Source organism: Salvelinus namaycush, chromosome 24, assembly GCF_016432855.1.
Source record: "Salvelinus namaycush isolate Seneca chromosome 24, SaNama_1.0, whole genome shotgun sequence".
NCBI classification, from domain to species: Eukaryota; Metazoa; Chordata; class Actinopteri; order Salmoniformes; family Salmonidae; genus Salvelinus; species Salvelinus namaycush.
The window spans coordinates 36,147,985-36,171,297 of NC_052330.1; the positions used below are offsets into that span (position 1 = coordinate 36,147,985).

A 23,313-nucleotide genomic window follows, 5' to 3' on the forward strand; every position below is an offset into this window, starting at 1 on the left:
CCTGGTTCGCGCCCGGGTCGGGGCGAGGGGACGGTTTAAAGTTATACTGTTACACTAACGTGGCTATCATAAAGAACTACAAATGCCATGATGATCGGGATGAGACTGCCAAATCGAGGCAAAAGTATGAATCTCTCTGGATTAACTATCTAATGTTAGCTAAACGTAGTAATTAATACATTGGTTATACTGTATGTCTTTAAATGGACAATTTTGTGAACTGTCATGTGCAAGTTTTAAATTGACACAATTCCTGTTAGGGAAGGTGTCAGCGAGAGAAGACATGCAGGAGCTTGCTGGGATATGCGCAATGTCTACTTTAAAGCTAACTGGTATTCTTGAACCTGAGAGTAAACAGAGCCGAATATATTGATAAAAGTCACCTTGTCTGAGAGAGATTTGCATGGTTGTCCGAGAGAGATTTGCATGGTTATCAAAACATCATGCCAGGGTAAGACTACCCGAAACAAAGACCTTATTTTAAGTGTTTCTAAAATCCCCTGTTGGAAAAATGAATGGTAGAAAAACGACTGTAACCATATCTGTTTGACCGCTAGGTTTTATGGGTATTATGACACCTCAACTCTGGGGCTCTTTAGACGTAGCTGGACGTTTCTGAACTGTGACAAACCGGCAACCTCACCCAGCTCGGCTCGATGAGATATAGTGATTTTGCCAACACAGCCCGATTTATAAACTGTTATCAACGGACTATAATATTTGTTAATTAAATCGGACTTCATTAATATGAGTAATCCACGAATGTCACCAGTTAATGAACACGATAAAACTCGAGATATAGCAAGTCTATAGATCACAATGACTACAATGAATGGCTAAATGAATTCCGGACATTAAGGGTCTTCCTCACTGATGTATAATGAGAACGGGACTTCCTCCTCGGGATAGAGAGCAGAGCAGAGCAAACAAATGAAAATAATATCGCGAGTGATTTAGGGATAAAATGAAGCCTAAGTAATGGTAGCTCATTATTGTATTTTTTTTCACCCACAATAAAAGAAAGCTGACAAAACAGTCGGTTGGGCTGTGCCCCGCCTCTTGCTACCGGAGACTCCACCATCCCACATTGCATTGCGAATGTGTTTGCTAGCATTAGCGTTTAACATTCAGTGGCGTTAGTGTTTTTGTAGGCAGGACATGTTGGTTTAGTGAATAACCTACTTTTTTTTTATATTAATAACGACTCTTAGTGTATTAGGTACAGCACACGCAAACATGGAGATCGGCACAGAGATAAGCAAGAAAATACGGGTGAGGTCATTTCGATGCTAACTATTTGTCTTATTAACTATCTAGTTAGCGTAGCTAACGCTAGCTAGCTAACGGTGCTACCTTGCTATTAGCTCAAGTGACGGTAGCTAGCTAGCTAACCTTTGAGAGAATTTGTACAAATTTACAAGCAACCCAGAAATATGCCTATTAGGCACCCAGTACTGCAACTCACATGTTGGAAGTCCACAACAGCTCTGAGGTGCCGAATAGGTGTTTTTGTAAATTTTTATTTAGACCTTTTGTTTAGAAGTAACGTTAGCTAACTACATACCGGAGGTAACGGTGGTAAATAATGATAGCTAAGGTTAGTTGCTCTGCAAAACTCCATATTGGGTGAGTAACGAACACATTTTGACATTAACTCTTGCAGAACTGTAGCTTTGGGACCCAACATCGGGAGTGTGTAGAATGGGAGTTTGAATCGGAGCTTTCTGGCCGTAAATTGGGTTTCTAACGCACATATACTGGTTCAGCTATGGCTGAATTTAATATTTCAGTTTATTACCCAAACAGAGGTGGGGAATATAAACTGTTACTGTTTCTACTGCTGATTGCTGCTTTACCTTTTCAACCGGTACTGGTACCTCGTAGCTAAGTTGTTTTCTGGCCCAAGGCTAGCAATTGACAATATATTGTTATTTTCTTCCAGGCTGCTATCAAGGGAAAACTTCAAGAACTCGGTGCCTATGTTGGTAAGTGTGAATATTGACATCAGCTTCTGATCTGCAGCAATTAATCTGACTGCTGTTGACATTAGAAATATATATATAAAAATACTATTATAATATTTCTATGGATGTTGACCTTCTACCGAGGGTTCTAGAATATAATACGTTCTTCTGATTGTTCTCTCTTCCCCCAGACGAAGAGTTACCAGACTATATCATGGTGATGGTGGCCAACAAGAAGACTTCACAGCAGATGTCTGATGACCTGTCCCTCTTCCTCGGCAACAATACCATCAAGTTTACTGTCTGGTACGTATGCAACCAGCTAGGCCTGGTCCCAGAAACTCTAAAGTCATCATCTTGCTGTTTGGCAGCTACAGCAAGTGTCTTGAGAGGATTGTTTGGGTGTAACTTTGTATTTTCTATTTCAATGGTTCTAAGTATGGTGTGTTGTTGTTACAGGTTACATGGAGTCCTGGAGAAGCTGAGGTCTGTGGCTGTAGGTAAGTTCAGGTTACATGGAGTCCTGGAGAAGCTGAGGTCAGTGGCTAAGTTCCAGTGACCACAAAGGAGTACCAGCTCCCTAGCTGAAAAGTCAAAATATACAGTATTGAACAGAGTATATCACCCTATATTTATTTAACCTTTATTTAACTAGGCAAGTCGGTTAAGAACAAATTCTTATTTACAATGACTGCCTACACCGGCCAAACCCGGACGACGCAGGGCCAATTGTGCGCCGCCCTATGGGACTCCCAATCACGACCGGATGTTATACAGCCTAGATTCGAACCAGGGACTGTAGTGGCGCCCTTTGCACTGAGATGCAGTGCTTTAGACCACTGCACCACTCGGGAGCCTGCTGCGCCACTAGATTCCCACCCTAGTGGAACAAACAACCCCTAAGAAAGGATTGTAAACAGTCTTATCAAGGCTAGGAACGTTACAACACTATAGCATAAAGTAGTCTAGCTATTTGATTATGTTGTAGAACTGGCATTGACAGTATTCTATCTCTACCCTTGTATAGCTAAATTTAAAATCTCTGTGTGTATCAAGAACCCGCGTCCCTGAGGCCTCAGCTGTACTCCGACACTGGCACCTCGTCAGGGAAGAGTGAGTGGAAGGGGGAGGAGTCAAAGGGCCTTGCGGTGTCCAGCTCACGCTCTGATAGGACAGAGGCCCGTGTGTCAAGCTCCGCCCATGAGCACAGGTAAGGGTTGATTTTCAAACATTGATTAGCTATATATTGAAAAGAAAGGCCATGCCATGTTCACTGAAATCAGCACGGTTCAGGTTGGCTTGGATCATATGCAACACACCCTTAACACATTTATTTAATTCAGAAGTAGCTCCTCAGACGAGACCTCAACACCTACATGTGGATCAATTAATTGACGTGAAGCTTCGGCATTTTATTGCAACCAAACAGGGTGAAACAGCCCAGCTCATACTCACACACACTAACATCACTGTCATTCTGTCCAGAAGGGTCTCCTCAGACAAAACCTCCTTGTCCCGCCTCACCTCCGCGGTCAAGCCCCTGATGGACCCTCCCTCCTCTGAGGCCGTCATCGACATCAAGCCCGAGCTAGACGATGACCTCATCGGCGAGGACCCCGTGGACATGGGCGTCCTCCCAGGTCGCCTGCGTGGATCCACCTCCGGAGGAGGGCGGGCATCAGCTCAGATCTACAGGCCACCCCAGGGCAGGTCCTCCTCGGGGACAGGCAGGTCGGCGGACGCCTATAGGTCCTCAGAGGGGTCCTCGGGGTCTCACAGCAGGCAGCAGCACAGCAGCTATCACCTGGACAGTAGGAGTAGCAGAGACAGCAGGACATACAGAGAGGGAGGCAGCAGCAGGGTACAGATTGTTTACTTATGACCTTTATTAAGTCAAGGGCCTTGCTCCAATACAACAAAAATGCATCCTTCCTCATTTTCTTGACATAATCAGAGATCAAGAAGTGATTTAGATTGGTGAAACCACCGTATTACTTTAATCATTCCAACCAATGAGATCTCTGATTACTTAAAGGAATGTAAGGATGCATTTCTTAATCATTTGAAAAGGATCAAACTGTCGGCAGTCAGTACGGCTTATCCCGTGTCTGTCGCCAGTCAGTACGGCTTATCCCGTGTCTGTCGCCAGTCAGTACGGCTTATCCCGTGTCTGTCGCCAGTCAGTACGGCTTATCCCGTGTCTGTCGCCAGTCAGTACGGCTTATCCCGTGTCTGTCGCCAGTCAGTACGGCTTATCCCGTGTCTGTCGCCAGTCAGTACGGCTTATCCCGTGTCTGTCGCCAGTCAGTACGGCTTATCCCGTGTCTGTCGCCAGTCAGTACGGCTTATCCCGTGTCTGTCGCCAGTCAGTACGGCTTATCCCGTGTCTGTCGCCAGTCAGTACGGCTTATCCCGTGTCTGTCGCCAGTCAGTACGGCTTATCCCGTGTCTGTCGCCAGTCAGTACGGCTTATCCCGTGTCTGTCGCCAACCATCTCTGTTCTTGTTGTCTCCAGCAGCAGGAGGAGGCTTCGAGGAAGCGCAAAGCCCCGGTGGTGAGCTCCGTGGTGCGGGTGAACCAGGCAGCAGACGGGGGTCGAGACAGTGATGAGGAGGAGGATGATGATGAGGAAGATGAAGGATACGGGGTCAAGAACCTGTCCAGCAGAGTGTCCCTGCCTTCCAAACCAGAACGCAAGTAAGGGAACGCACACCCACTATCCCTCTACCTCTGTTACTCTCCTTTCCACATGTTCATCTACTCTGTGTGTTTTGCTTCTTGTTGTGTTGACTAGCAACTCTTGATTCCAGTTAGTTAAAGTGAACATCTTAGAACAGCATCAGAACTGTTTTCAACGTCCCTCCTTTCACATTACTGGTCTGTTGGTACCCCCAGGGGTTTGTCTGTGTATTGACCCATGTCTCGGTGCGTTTCTAGACCCTCCCTGCCCCCGGCCAAACAAGCCAACAAGAACCTGCTACTGAGGGCTATGTCTGAGGCCCAGATCTCTATCAACAAGACTGCAGCCTACCCACCTAGTACGTTTCCCCTCACACTCTGTCAATCTGCCTTAAACCAAGAGTACATCTGACTATTAGAAAATTATCACCTGTAATGTGTCGTCCTGTTTATCGTGACTATTACCTATTACTGACTAAACTAATGAAAACATACTGTCAAAGGAACTAATTGAACCTGTGTTTCCCAGTACCACAGAGACAGACGGTTCCGGTGGCGCCCAGGACGCGTTCAACCGCTGACGAGATGAACGCAGCCATCCAGCTGGTTCAGGAGCACCTCCACGGCCTGGTCCCCAGGGGGCAGTCTTACACCCCCTCAGAGCCTCAGCCCCCCAGGCAGCTAGGTAAGAGCCACAGCCCCCAGGCAGCTAGGTAAGAGCCTCAGCCCCCCGGGCAGCTAGGTAAGAGCCTCAGCCCCCCGGGCAGCTAGGTAAGAGCCTCAGCCCCCCGGGCAGCTAGGTAAGAGCCTCAGCCCCCCGGGCAGCTAGGTAAGAGCCTCAGCCCCCCGGGCAGCTAGGTAAGAGCCTCAGCCCCCCGGGCAGCTAGGTAAGAGCCTCAGCCCCCCGGGCAGCTAGGTAAGAGCCTCAGCCCCCCGGGCAGCTAGGTAAGAGCCTCAGCCCCCCGGGCAGCTAGGTAAGAGCCTCAGCCCCCCGGGCAGCTAGGTAAGAGCCTCAGCCCCCCGGGCAGCTAGGTAAGAGCCTCAGCCCCCCGGGCAGCTAGGTAAGAGCCTCAGCCCCCCGGGCAGCTAGGTAAGAGCCTCAGCCCCCCGGGCAGCTAGGTAAGAGCCTCAGCCCCCCGGGCAGCTAGGTAAGAGCCTCAGCCCCCCGGGCAGCTAGGTAAGAGCCTCAGCCCCCCGGGCAGCTAGGTAAGAGCCTCAGCCCCCCGGGCAGCTAGGTAAGAGCCTCAGCCCCCCGGGCAGCTAGGTAAGAGCCTCAGCCCCCCGGGCAGCTAGGTAAGAGCCTCAGCCCCCCGGGCAGCTAGGTAAGAGCCTCAGCCCCCCGGGCAGCTAGGTAAGAGCCTCAGCCCCCGGGCAGCTAGGTAAGAGCCTCAGCCCCCCGGGCAGCTAGGTAAGAGCCTCAGCCCCCCGGGCAGCTAGGTAAGAGCCTCAGCCCCCCGGGCAGCTAGGTAAGAGCCTCAGCCCCCCGGGCAGCTAGGTAAGAGCCTCAGCCCCCCGGGCAGCTAGGTAAGAGCCTCAGCCCCCCGGGCAGCTAGGTAAGAGCCTCAGCCCCCCGGGCAGCTAGGTAAGAGCCTCAGCCCCCCGGGCAGCTAGGTAAGAGCCTCAGCCCCCCGGGCAGCTAGGTAAGAGCCTCAGCCCCCCGGGCAGCTAGGTAAGAGCCTCAGCCCCCCGGGCAGCTAGGTAAGAGCCTCAGCCCCCCGGGCAGCTAGGTAAGAGCCTCAGCCCCCCGGGCAGCTAGGTAAGAGCCTCAGCCCCCCGGGCAGCTAGGTAAGAGCCTCAGCCCCCCGGGCAGCTAGGTAAGAGCCTCAGCCCCCCGGGCAGCTAGGTAAGAGCCTCAGCCCCCCGGGCAGCTAGGTAAGAGCCTCAGCCCCCCGGGCAGCTAGGTAAGAGCCTCAGCCCCCCGGGCAGCTAGGTAAGAGCCTCAGCCCCCCGGGCAGCTAGGTAAGAGCCTCAGCCCCCCGGGCAGCTAGGTAAGAGCCTCAGCCCCCCGGGCAGCTAGGTAAGAGCCTCAGCCCCCCGGGCAGCTAGGTAAGAGCCTCAGCCCCCCGGGCAGCTAGGTAAGAGCCTCAGCCCCCCGGGCAGCTAGGTAAGAGCCTCAGCCCCCCGGGCAGCTAGGTAAGAGCCTCAGCCCCCCGGGCAGCTAGGTAAGAGCCTCAGCCCCCCGGGCAGCTAGGTAAGAGCCTCAGCCCCCCGGGCAGCTAGGTAAGAGCCTCAGCCCCCCGGGCAGCTAGGTAAGAGCCTCAGCCCCCCGGGCAGCTAGGTAAGAGCCTCAGCCCCCCGGGCAGCTAGGTAAGAGCCTCAGCCCCCCGGGCAGCTAGGTAAGAGCCTCAGCCCCCCGGGCAGCTAGGTAAGAGCCTCAGCCCCCCGGGCAGCTAGGTAAGAGCCTCAGCCCCCCGGGCAGCTAGGTAAGAGCCTCAGCCCCCCGGGCAGCTAGGTAAGAGCCTCAGCCCCCCGGGCAGCTAGGTAAGAGCCTCAGCCCCCCGGGCAGCTAGGTAAGAGCCTCAGCCCCCCGGGCAGCTAGGTAAGAGCCTCAGCCCCCCGGGCAGCTAGGTAAGAGCCTCAGCCCCCCGGGCAGCTAGGTAAGAGCCTCAGCCCCCCGGGCAGCTAGGTAAGAGCCTCAGCCCCCCGGGCAGCTAGGTAAGAGCCTCAGCCCCCCGGGCAGCTAGGTAAGAGCCTCAGCCCCCCGGGCAGCTAGGTAAGAGCCCCAGCCCCCCGGGCAGCTAGGTAAGAGCCCCAGCCCCCCGCCCCAGGCAGCTAGGTAAGAGCCACAGCCCCCCAGGCAGCTAGGTAAGAGTCACAGCCCCCCAGGCAGCTAGGTAAGAGCCCCAGCACCCCAGGTAGGACCCCCAGGCAGCTAGGTAAGAGCCACAGCACCCCAGGTAGGACCCCCAGGCAGCTAGGTAAGAGCCACAGCACCCCAGGTAGGACCCCCAGGCAGCTAGGTAAATCAGACTCCAAGGCACAATCCCAAATATCCCTATGTTCTTGTGGAGATCTGAGAGATATGTTCAATGGCGCCGGAGGAGATTGCTGCCGTTTTTACAGTCTCCTAACCAATTGTGCTATTGTAAGTTATTTTGTACATAATTTTCTGCAACTGTCATTTATGACCGAAAGGAGCTTCTAGATATCAGGACAGCGATTACTCACCTCGTACTGGACAAAGATTATTTTCTTTAACGAATCAGACCCGAAGGATTTACTTCCGACACCTGACAAGACCCAAACTCCTGTGATTCGCCAGAGATGGAGATATCGGGGACGTAGGTTTTGGGGTGCCTTGTAAGGCCTTGTAAGTGGGTAATCTGCCATTACCATCGGTCCTATTAGCCAACGTACAATCATTGGATAACAAAATAGAGCTACGATCACAAATATCCTACCAACGGGACATTAAAAACTTGAATATCTTATGTTTCATCGAGTCGTTGCTGAACGATGACATGAGTAGCATACACCTGGCTGGGTTTACGCTGCATTGGCAAGATAGAACAGCTGCCTCCGGTAAGAAGAGGGGTGGCGGTTTGTGTATATTTGTAAACAACAGCTGGTTCACGAAATCTAGTAGTAAGGAAGTCTCTAGGTTTTGCTCGCCTGAGGTAGAGTATTTCATGATAAGCTTTAGACCACATTATTTACCAAGAGTTTTTATCTATATTTTTCGTAGTTGTCTATTTACCACCACAAACCGATGCTGGCATTAAGACCGCACTCAATGAGCTGTAGAAGGCCATAAGCAAACAGGAAAAGTAGAGGCAGGTAGCCTAGTGGTTAGAGGCAGGTAGCCTAGTGGTTAGAGGCAGGTAGCCTAGTGGTTAGAGGCAGGTAGCCTAGTGGTTAGAGGCAGGTAGCCTAGTGGTTAGAGGCAGGTAGCCTAGTGGTTAGAGGCAGGTAGCCTAGTGGTTAGAGGCAGGTAGCCTAGTGGTTAGAGGCAGGTAGCCTAGTGGTTAGAGCGATGAGCCAGTAACCGAAAGGTTGCTAGATAGAATCCCCCGAGCTGACAAGGTAAAAAAAATGTGTCGTTCTGCCCCTGAACAAGGCAGTTAACCCACTGTTTCTAGGCCGTCATTGTAAATACGAATTTGTTCTTAACTGACTTGCCTAGCTAAATTAAAAAAAATCTGAGGCGGCTCTCCTAGTGGCCGGGGACTTTAATGCAGGGAAACCTAAATCTGTTTTACCTCATTTCTACCAGCATGTTAAATGTGCAACCAGAGAGGGGACAAACTGGACCACCTTTACTCCACAGACAGAGACACATACAAAGCTCTCCCTCGCTCTCCATTTGGCAAATCTGACCATAATTCTATCCTCCTGATTTGCGCTTATAAGCAAAAACTAAAGCAGGAGGTACCAGTTATTCGATCGATAAAGAAGTGGTCAGATGACGCAGATGCTAAACTACAGGACTGTTTGGCTAGCACAGACTGGAATATGTTCCGGGGTTCTTTCGATGGCAGCGTAAGAGACGCTAACCCAGACGCTTGATGCCCTACGACGAACCATCAAACAGGCAAAGCATCAATACAGGACCAAGATTGAATTGCAGTACACTGGCTCCGATGTGGCTAATGGTTAATCAAATGGCTACCCAGACTATTTGCATTGTCCCCCCCATCTCTTACGCTACTGATACTCTGTTATTATCTATGCATAGTCACTAACTCTATCTACATGTACATATAACCTCAATTACCTCGACTAACCGGTGCTCCCGCACATCGACTCTGTACCGGTACCCCCTGTATATAGCCTCGCTACTGTTATTTTACTGCTGCTCTTTAATTATTTTATTTTTTACTTAACACTTATTTTTCTTAACTGCATTGTTGTTTAAAGGGCTTGTAAGTAAGCATTTCATTGTTTTTCACCTGTTGTAATTGGCGCATGTGGCAACTAAAATTGGATTTGATTGCTATAAGCAATATTGTGTAACCTCCACCTAGCCTATCAGAGAGCAAGGTGTAGCTACTTTTATATTGAGTACACTTTTCATATCCACTCAGCTCTCCGCATAGGGTCTAGAGTTGGAATTGGAATTGGGCCCATGGTTTCTCATTGCAGAAGGAGCATGAATGTTTCAGTGTGACGTGCACTATTACAGTGAAATGCCTTTTTTTTTTTTTTTTTTGCAAGCTCCAAATCCAACAATGCAATAATAAATATTACTTGCATTGTCCTGACGATAACTGTACTGGTCTCTCCCAGTAGTTCAGTCTCGGTCCCTGGCCTCTCGGCTGCAGTTAGACGTGCCAGAAGACAACATGAGCGCACAGCACAGTGACTATTTAGGTGAGTCTGTCACATCCTAACTAGAAGTCTTTATGGATCCACCAAGGCTCCAGTGGGTTCGGATCCAGAATTTCGAAATCATGTCACGGGTCTGGGTCGGCTCTCTTGATATTATCAAATCAAATGTTATTAGTGGCGTACACACGTATTTTGCAGATGTTATCGCAGGTGCAGTGAAATGCTGATGTTTCTATATAGCTCCATCAGCAGTAATACCGAACAAAACAAATACACACAAATCCTCCAAAATAAAGACATTTTTTGAAATATCAGAACGCGCAATGTCTGAAATGCACTGAACTAAAATATAAAATGTTTGCCACAACATGGAAAGTGTTGGTCCCATGTTTCATGAGCTGAAATAAAAGATCCCAGAAATCTTACGATACGAATGAAAAGCTTATTTCTCTCAAATATTGTGCACAAATTTGTTTACATCCCTGTTAGTGAGAATTTCTCCTTTGCCAAGATAATCCATCCACCTGACAGGCGTGGCATAATCAAGAAGCTGATTAAACAGCATGATCATTACACAAGTGCACCTTGTACTGGGGACAATAAAAGGCCACTCTAAAATGTGCCGTTTTGCTTATGGTAGAGAAATTTACATTAAATTCTCTGCTAACAGCTCTTGTAGATATTCCTGCAGTCAGCATGCCAATTTCTCCCTCAACTTTTAGTGGCCTTTTATTGTCAGTATTCAGACCCCTTCACTTTTTTCCACATGTTGTTACGTTACAGCCTTATTCTAAAATGTATTAAATTGTTTTTTTTCCCCTCATCAATCTCCATGCATTACCTCATAATGACAAAGCAAAAACAGGTTTTTAGAAATGTTTGAAAATTTAAACAGATCACATTTACATAAGTATTCAGACCCTTTACTCAGTACTTTGTTGAAGCACCTTTGACAGTGATTACAACCTTGAGTCTTGGGTATGATGCTATAAGCTTGGCACACCTGTATTTGGCGAGTTTCTCCCATTCTTCTCTGCAGATCCTCTCAAGCTCTGTCAGGTTGGATGGGCAGTGTCGCTGCACAGCTATTTTCAGGTCTCTCCAGAGACGTTCGATCGGGTTCACGTCTGGGTTCAGGTCCGGGCTCTGGCTCTGGCTTGGCAACTTAGACATTCAGAAACTTGTCCTGAAGCCACTCCTGCGTTGTCTTTGCTGTGTGCTTAGGGTCGTAGTCTTGTGGAAGGTGAATCTTTGCCCTCTGGAGCAGGTTTTCATCAATGATCTCTCTGTACTTTGCTCCGTTCATCTTTCCCTCGATCCTGACTAGTCTTTCAGTCCCTGCAGCTGAAAAACATCCCCACAGCATGATGCTGCCACCACCATGCTTCACCGTAGGGATGGTATTGGCCAGGTGATGAGCGGTGCCAGGTTTCCTCCAGACGTGACGCTTGGCATTCAGGCCAAAGAGTTCAATCTTGGTTTCACCAGATCAGAGAATCTTGTTTCTCATGGTCTGAATCCTTTAGGTGCCTTTTGGCAAACTCCAAGTGGGCTGTCATATACCTTTTACTGAGGAGTGGCTTTCGTCTGGACCATAAAGGCCTGATTTGTGGAGTGCTGCAGAGATGGTTTTTCTTTCTGGAAGGTTCTCCCATCCCCACAGAGGAACTCTGGAGCTTTGTCAAAGTGACCATCGTGTTCTTGGTCACCTCCCTGACCAAGGCCCTTCTCCCCAGATTGCTCAGTTTGGCCGGGCGGCCAGCTCTAGGAGGAGTCTTGGTGGTTCCAAACTTCTTCCATTTAAGAATAATGGAGGCCACTGTGTTCTTGGGGACCTTCAATGCTGCAGAAATGTTTTGGTAACCTTCCCCAGATCTGTGCCTGGACACAATCCTGTCTCGGAGCTCTTAAGGACAATTCCTTCGACCTCATGGCTTGGATTTTGCTCTGACTCACACTGCCAACGGTGCAATGGAAACCGGATGCACCTGAGCCCAATTTCGAGTCTCATTACATGGGGTCTGAATACTTATGTAAATAAGCTATTTCTATTTGAATACATTTTCATAATGTAAACCTGTTTTCGCTTTGTCATTATGGGGTATTGTGTGTGGATGGAGGACTGTTCTGTCCAACGCTGCGTGATTAGTGCTTTTTGAGGTCGGTTCAATTAGAAAATAATTCAAAAAAATAATGGGTTTCTATAAAATACATTATGAAATAAAGACTATTTCAGATTTTTTTTAATGGAGAAGCCAAAAAATATACATTCAATTGCCAAATATTACATTGTCTCTGTCCAGGTCCACATTGGATAGACGACATCAATAGAAAAATAATTAATTACTATGAAATAATAAAATAATTTCATTTGTGTATATTTAGTTTCTCTCGCGTTACTTTATTATTTTTCATCCTTAAATTCTAATCGTTTCTCCTCGGGAAGTATCAGCCAGCCAGACAATGTTCTCTCCCTGCTCCCCATACGGTACTGTTTTTAGTCATCCTATTAGCCTAGCCTAAACATGCTGTCTGACAGAATAATTTGACTAGTTCTTCAAAATAGACTTTCAAACTCTCTATCCCTCCCTGTTGTGTACATTCCTCTCTCATACGGTCTGTGTGTATCGAACTTAAAGTAGCAGCCATAACAGAGTATCCATCTCGGTCCGACCTGGAAAGAACCGGCACAATGGATTATGGTCATTGTAGTTAATGACCACGTTTCTGCGCTGAACTAGGTTGAATATTTGCTTAGTGAAAACTACAACTACCTTCGGCCCAGCGTCCCACATAGTTCTTGATTCGATTTCTCTCATGAATGATTTGATTTCTCTCTAGAAAAACGGGCACGTTGGGCTCACAAAAATAACAACTAAATGGAATTCAAGTAATGTAGCTGACGTCGGTCAATTAGTTGTTTTTAATAACAAATAAAAACATTTACCTACATTTTGGTTAATCGCTCACCGCTACTAACACACTGGAGAGTAGGACTATTTAACTCAGGACCAACTCCTTCACGTCTGACTTTGTATAGGATTAACTAACAAAATATTGGTTTTCTCACATCATCCTTGTGTAGCTCTGGAGGTGGCTGAGGGGAGTGTTCTGAAGCCATTTGACACACGCTCCTTCATCGTGAGGAGACCTGAACTGGAGGAGGAGCTGGTTCCTGTCCGGAGCAGACTGGGACAACTGGACAAGGTGATGATGATGAACATAACATGAATTGTATCCATTTAGCCCAACAAAAAAAAAACGTTTTTCATATAAGCATGGAAATACATTTAGACTGACTGAAATCTAAGCTATTGGGGGGAGGGGGGGTTCTACTAGGCTAACATATGGAATTGTTTTAAGATGACCATGTGGCATTGTTTTAAGATGGCCATGTGGAATTGTTTTAACTTCTACTTGGTACTCATCCCGGATCCGGGAACACCCTCATCAGTAAAAAAGCTGACTAGCATAGCCTAGCATAGCGCCACAAGTAAATACTAGCTTCTAAATATCATGAAATCACAAGTCCAAGACACCAGATGAAAGATACACATCTTGTGAATCCAGCCATCATTTCCGATTTTTTTTAAAATGTTTTACAGGGAAAACACAATGTATTTCTATTAGCTAACCACGATAGCAAAAGACCCAACCGCATATTTTCACAATTTTTTTACTGCATAGGTAGCTATCACAAATTCGACCAAATAAAGATATAAATAATCACTAACCAAGAAACAACTTCATCAGATGACAGTCTGATAACATATTTATTGTATAGCATATGTTTTGTTCGAAAAATGTGCATATTTCAGGTATAAATCATAGTTTTACATTGCAGTAGTCTCACCAAAGCAGCTAGAATAACTACAGAAACCAACGTGAAATACCTAAATACTCATCATAAAACATTTATAAAAAATACACGGTGTACAGCAAATGAAAGACAAACATCTTGTGAATCCAGCCAATATTTCAGATTTTTTAAGTGTTTTACAGCGAAAACACAATATAGCATTATATTAGCTTACTACAATAGCCTACCACACAACCCCATTCATTCAACATAACGTTAGCGATAGCGAATAAACCAGCAAAAGATATAAATTTTTTCACTAACCTCCTCAAACTTCATCAGATGACAGTCCTATAACATCATATTACACAATACATATATGGTTTGTTCGAAAATGTGCATATTTAGTGGTACAATTCGTGGTTGAACAATGTGAATAAGTAGCCAAAATTCAAAATTTGTCCGGAGATATCTTGGAGAGGCACCTAATCTAATCATAAACTTGACTTAAAAAATACAGGTTGGACAGCAAATTAAAGATACACTAGTTCTTAATGCAACCACTGTTAGATTTTTGAAAATAACGTTACTACGACATACAGCTTACGTTATAGCGAGACAGCGCCGAAATTAATGCTGGAATATTAGTCTAAACATTTTCGACAGAAATACGAATTAACATCATAAATTGTTCCTACTATTTGATGAGCTTCCATCAGAATCTTTTACAAGTTGTCCTTTGTCCAGAATAATCGTTGTCCGGTTGTAGAATGTCGTCTTCATCTGTGGAATTAGCTAACAAAGCTAGCCATGCCGCACAGAAGTGGCCAACTCACCATAACGCAAAACAAAGAAAATACCGAAAATCGCAATATACTGATATAAACTGATATAACTCGGTTTAAAATAACTACATTATGATGTTTTTAACACATATATCAAATTATATCAGAGCCAGAGATATCTAACTTCTAAAACAAAATCTTTAGAGCGCAATGCAGAGCTCCTTCTCGCGTCAGGCAAAACGATGAAAAGACCAGACCTTCCGTTCCAAGACGTCTTGTTCGGCCTCATATCTAGCTAGACACCCCATTCCAACTCTCACTGCCTACTGACATCTAGTGGAAGGCGTATGCAGTGCATGTAGAACAATAGATTCCATGCAAATTAATAAACTGACCCTGGAACAGAGCCCTCGATTTCAGATTTTTCAGTTCCTGACAGGAAGTTTGCTGCAAAATGAGTTCTGTTTTACTCACAGATATAATTCAAACGGTTTTAGAAACTAGAGAGTGTTTTCTATCCAATAGTAATAATAATATGCATATTGTACGAGCAAGAATTGAGTACGAGGCAGTTTAATTTGGGAACGATTTTTTACAAAGTGAAAATGGCTCCCCCCTATTGAGAAAAGGTTTTAAGATGGCCATGTGGAATTGTTTTAAGATGGTCATACCATGGATCATTTAGCTCTTTGATTTAGTATTTTAGAACCCCTTTAGGTATTTATTTCACCTTTATTTAACCAGGTAGGCCAGTTGAGAACAAGTTCTCATTTACAATTGTTTTACTTTATTATATGAAAAATTATAGAATTTGGCCTTTACTACTATAGACCAGAGAAACGCATTGAATAACATGAATAAAATAACAAAATAGACCAAACAAATCATAAGGTTTTGAAGTGTCTGTCCTGAATCTAGGACCGGGGAATTCAACTCTGACCCTGTGAGGTCCGGAGCCTGCTGCTTTTCTCTTCTACCTGATTATTCATTGCAGACACTTGGTGTCTCAGGTCTAAATCAGGCCCTGATTTAGAGGGGGAACCACCCACCTGGTGTCCCAGGTCTAAATCAGGCCCTGATGAGAGGGGGAACCACCCACCTGGTGTCCCAGGTCTAAATCAGGCCCTGATGAGAGGGGGAACCACCCACCTGGTGTCCCAGGTCTAAATCAGGCCCTGCTGAGAGGGGGAACCACCCACCTGGTGTCCCAAGTCTAAATCAGGCCCTGATGAGAGGGGGAACCACCCACCTGGTGTCCCAGGTCTAAATCAGGCCCTGATGAGAGGGGGAACCACCCACCTGGTGTCCCAGGTCTAAATCAGGCCCTGCTGAGAGGGGGAACCACCCACCTGGTGTCCCAGGTCTAAATCAGGCCCTGATGAGAGGGGGAACCACCCACCTGGTGTCTCAGGTCTAAATCAGGCCCTGCTGAGAGGGGGAACCACCCACCTGGTGTCTCAGGTCTAAATCTGGCCCTGATGAGGGGAACAATGTAAACCCGCAGTGGAACTGTCTTTGAGGTCCAGAGTTGTTTGAGGGATCTCAAAACTACTTCAATTCATTATTTTTTTTAAACCGGTACCGTGGTTACCTTCAGACGAGTCCCGTGACACTTGTGAGGGTCGTAGAGCAAAATGGAGAACACCATTCGTGTTCGTGAGTCATCTTTTCATAGAGGTGTCATATTAGTTTTGTTGGTCAAAGTGTTTTCGTGAGACCTTGGCAGATGGATTGAGACATGAAGATACACGTAACCACTCTATTGTGATCTCCTAGAGAGTAACAACTGTATTTTTATAAAAACACAACCAGAATATCTTATTTTCCACTGTGGTCCTGTTAGGTGCCTATGACGAGTAGGCTGGGGTTAGAGGAGGTGCCACCTCCTATGAGGAGTGGACTGGAGGAAGTGCCACCTCCTATGAGGAGTAGACGGGAGGAGACCACAGTGCCTATGAGGAGCAGGCTGGGAGCCATGGTCAAGGAGGAGATCCAGCCAGCTACTCCACGCATGGTGCAGCCAGCCAGGTATATCATACTGACTACCCTCTTCGTGTGTGCTGGCTCAGATACTTTCTTTATACATTGTTGTTGTTGCAGCAGCATGGCTCACTGAAAACAAGCTAAGTAAACAAAATTGTCATGCTTTTTGTCTGTCTGTCTCCCTTCCTCCTCCTCTGCCTCCCTCTCCCTTCCTCTGCCTCCCTCCTCTGCATCTGCCTCCCTCCTCTGCATCTGCCTCCCTCCTCTGCATCTGCCTCCCTCCTCTGCATCTGCCTCCCTCCCTCCTAGCAGTGAGAAGGCTGAAGCCGCGGGGTCAGCCAGTCCTAAATTCATTGTGACTCTGGATGGGGTTCCTAGCCCCCTGGGTAACCTAGGAGACTGCGACATGGAGGCAGACGACAGTTATCCTAAACCAACCAAGACCACCATGCCTGACCCCTCCATCCACCTCGGAACAAAACCCAAACTCAGCATCCACCACAGACTGCAGGGGGAACCACAATACCCTGATGGTAAAGGGATTTATTTATTTATTGGCAAAATGGTTATAAATAAAATGCATGATTTTTTGCTTCTATAATTAGTATTAGGGTGTGAGCCTTGACACTCGGGTATTACAATTGTGAAGGCTTTTTCAGTGGTTAAGCACTTCGACCTGTCAGCACTTGATTCATCGTTACTAGTGACTGATCATAATGGACCACACCAGATGTTGTTCTGATTGGCTGTCTCTGTTTAACAGCTGAGGCTTCCACACCAGATGTTCTGATTGGCTGTCTCTGTTTAACAGCTGAGGCTTCCACACCAGATGTTCTGATTGGCTGTCTCTGTTTAACAGCTGAGGCTTCCACACCAGATGTTCTGATTGGCTGTCTCTGTTTAACAGCTGAGGCTTCCACACCAGATGTTGTTCTGATTGGCTGTCTCTGTTTAACAGCTGAGGCTTCCACACCAGATGTTGTTCTGATTGGCTGTCTGTATAACAGCTGAGGCTTCCACACCAGATGTTGTTCTGATTGGCTGTCTCTGTTTAACAGCTGAGGCTTCCACACCAGATGTTCTGATTGGCTGTCTCTGTTTAACAGCTGAGGCTTCCACACCAGATGTTCTGATTGGCTGTCTCTGTTTAACAGCTGAGGCTTCCACACCAGATGTTCTGATTGGCTGTCTCTGTTTAACAGCTGAGGCTACCACACCAGTCAGTCACACTGACACTTTCTGTCAACTACACTACATCTCCTCTAGGATTTCAATGTTGTCTTTAAGTGACCAGTTTTCTGTGCTAGTCTGTGACCTGACTGGGGATGTTCACCAGTCATTACTGTCAGTAACCAAACTACAAGAAATCTGTATTTTTCAATGGAAAGAGATTCTGGTGAGGTAAGGAGACTTTGGGCTGAGCAAGGTTCTCACTAGCCAGCGTTGACACAGTGCTGGATAGGGTACGAGTCAACTGTTTGTTTGGTATGTTTTTTTGTAAGAAACACCCAGAGAGCTAGGTGGATATCTTTCTACGGAGTCGTTTCTGGTCTGGAAAGCCGTGCTTCATCTAAACTCTGTCATCCTTCTAATCATGTCATTCCACGGGTTTCAGAGTTAGGGATGGAGACCGAGGAGGAGGAGGCGGGTCCTGTGAAGAGACAGAAGGTTCTGGAGAGGTGTAAGTTCTGGCCCGTCTGTAAGAGTGGAGATGAGTGCGTTTACCACCACCCTACCACTCAGTGCAAGTAAGAACAGCCTGATGCAAATGTTTTTCCCTTTAGCCTCTAGAATGTTGAATAAAGACCAATAGACACTCCGTGAATTTGAAAATCAAAACAACGTCTGCGTTTTTAGTCTGTTTTGTGGAATTCTGGGTCGTTTTAAACCCTAAAGCTACATAAATGTATTTAATTTTATTGACTTGACTAATATGTTGTTCCCTCCTCCGTCCCCCTCTCTCTCTCTCTGACTAGAACCTTCCCCAGCTGTAAGTTTGGGGACAAATGCCTGTTCGTCCATCCTAACTGTAAGTTTGACGGCAAGTGTTCCAAACCAGATTGTCCCTTCACTCACGTCAGCCGCAGAGGACCTGCCCCCTACGCCCCCCCAGTCAGACCAGGTACAGACACACCCCTTTTAAGCCCCTCCCCCATTAGATTAGAACGTAACGCTGCATTCATGGCACGTGGGGAAACTCAGAAAATACGACTTGTAAACTGGAAGCAACGAGTTGCTTTGAACCCGATTTGAACGCCGATTACTAATGGCGAACAAGCTGGGTCAACCATAAACTCAAAGTACAGCTGTCATACTCCTATTCTAATGTTTAAATATATATATATTTTACGAGATGTTATGAGCGTAGCATTAGATTAGGATGTTTGTTATTAAATATGTAAATATCAGTTGAGATGTTACCTTTTTTATTTGATGTCTTCTACCTTTGTATCTAACAGCAGTGTTTTAACTGGTGTTCGTTTAATTACAGTACCTCCAGTCCAGACCAGCAGTGTCTGCCGTTTCTTCCCAGAGTGTAAGAAGATGGACTGTCTCTTCTACCACCCCAAGGTCAGAACAATACTCTCGGACCATGAGGTTGAAAGGAGTTTGTCCTCAAATACCTGTTTGAGCTGTTTGTTATCATAGTAAGGAAATAATGAATGTTTTGAGTGCTGATCAAAATGTTGCTGTATAACTTCAAGATGATGTTGAAGACCGTTTTCTTTTCTCTGTCAGCCTTGTCGGTTTGGAGCCCAGTGTAAACGTACTGGCTGCACCTTCTACCACCCCACTGCCTCGGTCCCTCCCAGACACGCCCTCAAGTGGACTAAGGCCCAGAGCAGGTAACCAAGCATTACATACCTAGTATTACCTACCCAGAGCAGGTAACCAAGCATTACATACCTAGTATTACCTACCCAGAGCAGGTAACCAAGCATTACATACCTAGTCTTACCTACCCAGAGCAGGTAACCAAGCATTACATACCTAGTCTTACCTACCCAGAGCAGGTAACCAAGCATTACATACCTAGTATTACCTACCCAGAGCAGGTAACCAAGCATTACATACCTAGTATTACCTACCCAGAGCAGGTAACCAAGCATTACACAATCCCAGTCTTACCTACCCAGAGCAGGTAACCAAGCATTACACAATCCTAGTATTACCTACCCAGAGCAGGTAACCAAGCATTACACAATCCTAGTATTACCTACCCAGAGCAGGTAACCGAGCATTACATACCTAGTATTACCTATCCAGAGCAGGTAACCAAGCATTACATACCTAGTATTACCTACCCAGAGCAGGTAACCAAGCATTACATACCTAGTATTACTTACCCAGAGCAGGTAACCAAGCATTACATACCTAGTATTACCTACCCAGAGCAGGTAACCAAGCATTACATACCTAGTATTACTTACCCAGAGCAGGTAACCAAGCATTACATACCTAGTATTACCTACCCAGAGCAGGTAACCAAGCATTACATACCTAGTATTACCTACCCAGAGCAGGTAACCAAGCATTACATACCTAGTATTACCTACCCAGAGCAGGTAACCAAGCATTACACAATCCTTGTCTTACCTACCCAGAGCAGGTAACCAAGCATTACATACCTAGTATTACCTACCCAGAGCAGGTAACCAAGCATTACATACCTAGTATTACCTACCCAGAGCAGGTAACCAAGCATTACATACCTAGTATTACCTACCCAGAGCAGGTAACCAAGCATTACATACCTGGTATTACCTACCCAGAGCAGGTAACCAAGCATTACACAATCCTAGTCTTACCTACCCAGAGCAGGTAACCAAGCATTACACAATCCTAGTCTTACCTACCCAGAGCAGGTAACCAAGCATTACACAATCCTAGTCTTACCTACCCAGAGCAGGTAACCAAGCATTACACAATCCTAGTCTTACCTACCCAGAGCAGGTAACCAAGCATTACATACCTAGTATTACCTACCCAGAGCAGGTAACCAAGCATTACATACCTAGTATTACCTACCCAGAGCAGGTAACCAAGCATTACATACCTAGTATTACCTACCCAGAGCAGGTAACCAAGCATTACACAATCCTTGTCTTACCTACCCAGAGCAGGTAACCAAGCATTACATACCTAGTATTACCTACCCAGAGCAGGTAACCAAGCATTACATACCTAGTATTACCTACCCAGAGCAGGTAACCAAGCATTACATACCTAGTATTACCTACCCAGAGCAGGTAACCAAGCATTACACAATCCTTGTCTTACCTACCCAGAGCAGGTAACCAAGCATTACATACCTAGTATTACCTACCCAGAGCAGGTAACCAAGCATTACATACCTAGTATTACCTACCCAGAGCAGGTAACCAAGCATTACATACCTAGTATTACCTACCCAGAGCAGGTAACCAAGCATTACATACCTAGTATTACCTACCCAGAGCAGGTAACCAAGCATTACATACCTAGTATTACCTACCCAGAGCAGGTAACCAAGCATTACATACCTAGTATTACCTACCCAGAGCAGGTAACCAAGCATTACACAATCCTTGTCTTACCTACCCAGAGCAGGTAACCAAGCATTACACAATCCTTGTCTTACCTACCCAGAGCAGGTAACCAAGCATTACATACCTAGTATTACCTACCCAGAGCAGGTAACCAAGCATTACACAATCCCAGTCTTACCTACCCAGAGCAGGTAACCAAGCATTACACAATCCCAGTCTTACCTACCCAGAGCAGGTAACCAAGCATTACACAATCCCAGTCTTACTTACCCAGAACAAACTCTACATACTTAACGTTACCTCTCATAACTTCCGTGGTGTGTTTTTATAAGTTCGAACACGTTTCATTATCATTTGTTATGCAACATCTTTTACTGGTATTTTGTTCGAGTCCAAGTAACTTTCATGAGACGTCATTTCAATCTCCGTTGTCAATCTCCAAACTGTGTCCTATTTGGTCCTAATGCTCTTCTTTATTTTCCTTGTGTCTTCCTAGCTAGACTACAAGAGTACCTGAGACTGACCGAGTCAAGATGATGTGAAGCTATAGAACAGGGTTCCCCAACTGGTGGCCCGCGGGCTAAATTTGGCCCGCAGGTGATTTTATTTGCCCCCCCCCCAACCCTCCGCCCCCAAGTTTTCTGAGCAAAATAAAGTGTTTATTATTGTTGGACGTAAGACTGTAAAAACACCAGCATTTCAGCTTCAAGTGAAATTTTAACTTTGGGAATGTGTTCCAAACTATTCCCATGCATAATAGAGATTTGATTGTATACAAATGTAAGCAAAGTTTGAAGTAATTGTTTTAGTCAAATATATCCGTTTGGGCTTCTTGCTGTCAATTTACAGTCTACAATTTTTATTATGTTCTGGCCCCCTGAGCATTCTTTTGAATTTTGTGTTGCCCGTGAATCTAGTTTTTGATCCCTTCCTGTAGAAGATATGATGATACTGTTCAGTTATTCTTTTATTCTCTTACGGTTTAATTATCAACGATCTGGTCAGTCCTTTTATTTGTTTTTATTTCATTTTGTGAAACTGACATTTTTTTTTTTTTAACCAGACAAAACTTACAGGGTTTTGTAAAGTTGTTGTACTGCATATTTTGTTTTGATAATGTTGAAAGTATATTAAAATACTCCCATGTCAAGTTTGCTGGTGTGTGTATTTTCATAACCTCGTCCCCAGGCTCAGTTGAGGGAGAGACAGATCATTACGCTGCTGGACTGACTGGGTGCCATCCCTTTGATCTGTCTGGACCTGCTGTTTCCACACTGAACAGCAATCAAATGTCTTTTGTAAAGCCTCTTTTTACATCAGCAGATGTCACAAAGTGCTTTATATAGAAATCCAGCCAAATACTTCAAAGAGCAAGCAATGCAGATGTAGAAGCACTGTGGCTAGGGAAAAACTCCCTAGATGGCAGGAACCTAGAGAGGAACCAGGCTCCGAAGGGATCGTCTGAGGAGGGGTGGGTGCTGGGGAGCCTGGTTCCCCAATGGGTGGGTGCTGGGGAGCCTGGTTCCCCAATGGGTGGGTGCTGAGGAGCCTGGTTCCCCAATGGGTGGGTGCTGAGGAGCCTGGTTCCCCAAGGTGTGGGTGCTGAGGAGCCTGGTTGCCCAATGGGTGGGTGCTGAGGAGCCTGGTTCCCCAAGGTGTGGGTGCTGAGGAGCCTGGTTCCCCAATGGGTGGGTGCTGAGGAGCCTGGTTCCCCAATGGGTGGGTGCTGAGGAGCCTGGTTCCCCAAGGGGTGGGTGCTGAGGAGCCTGGTTCCCCAAGGGGTGGGTGCTGAGGAGCCTGGTTCCCCAATGGGTGGGTGCTGAGGAGCCTGGTTCCCCAATGGGTGGGCCATGGATGCACCTCTGCCCAGTCATGTGAAATACATAGATTAGGTCCTAATGAATTTATTTCAATTGACTGATTTCCTTCTATGAACCGTCAGTAAAATCTTAGAAATTGTTGCATTTGTGTGTGTGTGTATGTATATATATATATATATATATACACACACACACGTGGACACCCCTTCAAATGAGTGGATTCGGCTCACAGAACGGGACCACTGTGTCCTGAAGTGAGTTTTGTGTAAAAATTGTCTGTCCTCGGTTGCAACACTCCCTTCTGAGTTCCAAACTGCCTCTGGAAGCAACATCAGCACATTAGCTGTTTGTCGGGAGCTTCATGAAATGGGTTTCTATGGCCGAGCAGCCGCACAGAAGCCAAAGATCACCATGCGCAATGCCAAGCGTCGACTGGAGTGGTGTAAAGCTCGCCGCCATTGGACTCGTGATGAATCACGCTTCACC

At 46.4% G+C, this 23,313-nt stretch overlaps 1 protein-coding gene across 6 annotated transcripts; it reads left to right on the plus strand.

Moving 5' to 3' along the window:
- Positions 1 to 1,124: 1,124 nt before the first annotated feature.
- On the plus strand, positions 1,125 to 22,151 carry zc3h14 (zinc finger CCCH-type containing 14). 6 transcript variants are annotated; one of them, XM_038962518.1, is made up of 18 exons: positions 1,125 to 1,272; positions 1,943 to 1,985; positions 2,156 to 2,270; positions 2,424 to 2,464; positions 3,021 to 3,174; positions 3,450 to 3,825; positions 4,480 to 4,661; positions 4,902 to 5,002; positions 5,173 to 5,328; positions 9,870 to 9,953; positions 12,997 to 13,118; positions 16,339 to 16,523; positions 16,788 to 17,011; positions 18,094 to 18,226; positions 18,455 to 18,600; positions 18,970 to 19,049; positions 19,218 to 19,324; positions 21,504 to 22,151. In XM_038962518.1, exons 1-18 carry the CDS (start codon positions 1,237 to 1,239, stop codon positions 21,505 to 21,507), a joined length of 2,289 nt encoding a protein of 762 aa, XP_038818446.1. In that variant the 5' UTR covers positions 1,125 to 1,236; the 3' UTR covers positions 21,508 to 22,151. The 6 variants fall into 6 exon arrangements, with proteins under 6 accessions (XP_038818446.1, XP_038818441.1, XP_038818445.1 ...); XM_038962513.1 differs by having other exon boundaries at positions 21,508 to 22,151; XM_038962517.1 differs by having other exon boundaries at positions 16,791 to 17,011; positions 21,508 to 22,151.
- The last annotated feature ends 1,162 nt before the right edge of the window (positions 22,152 to 23,313 follow it).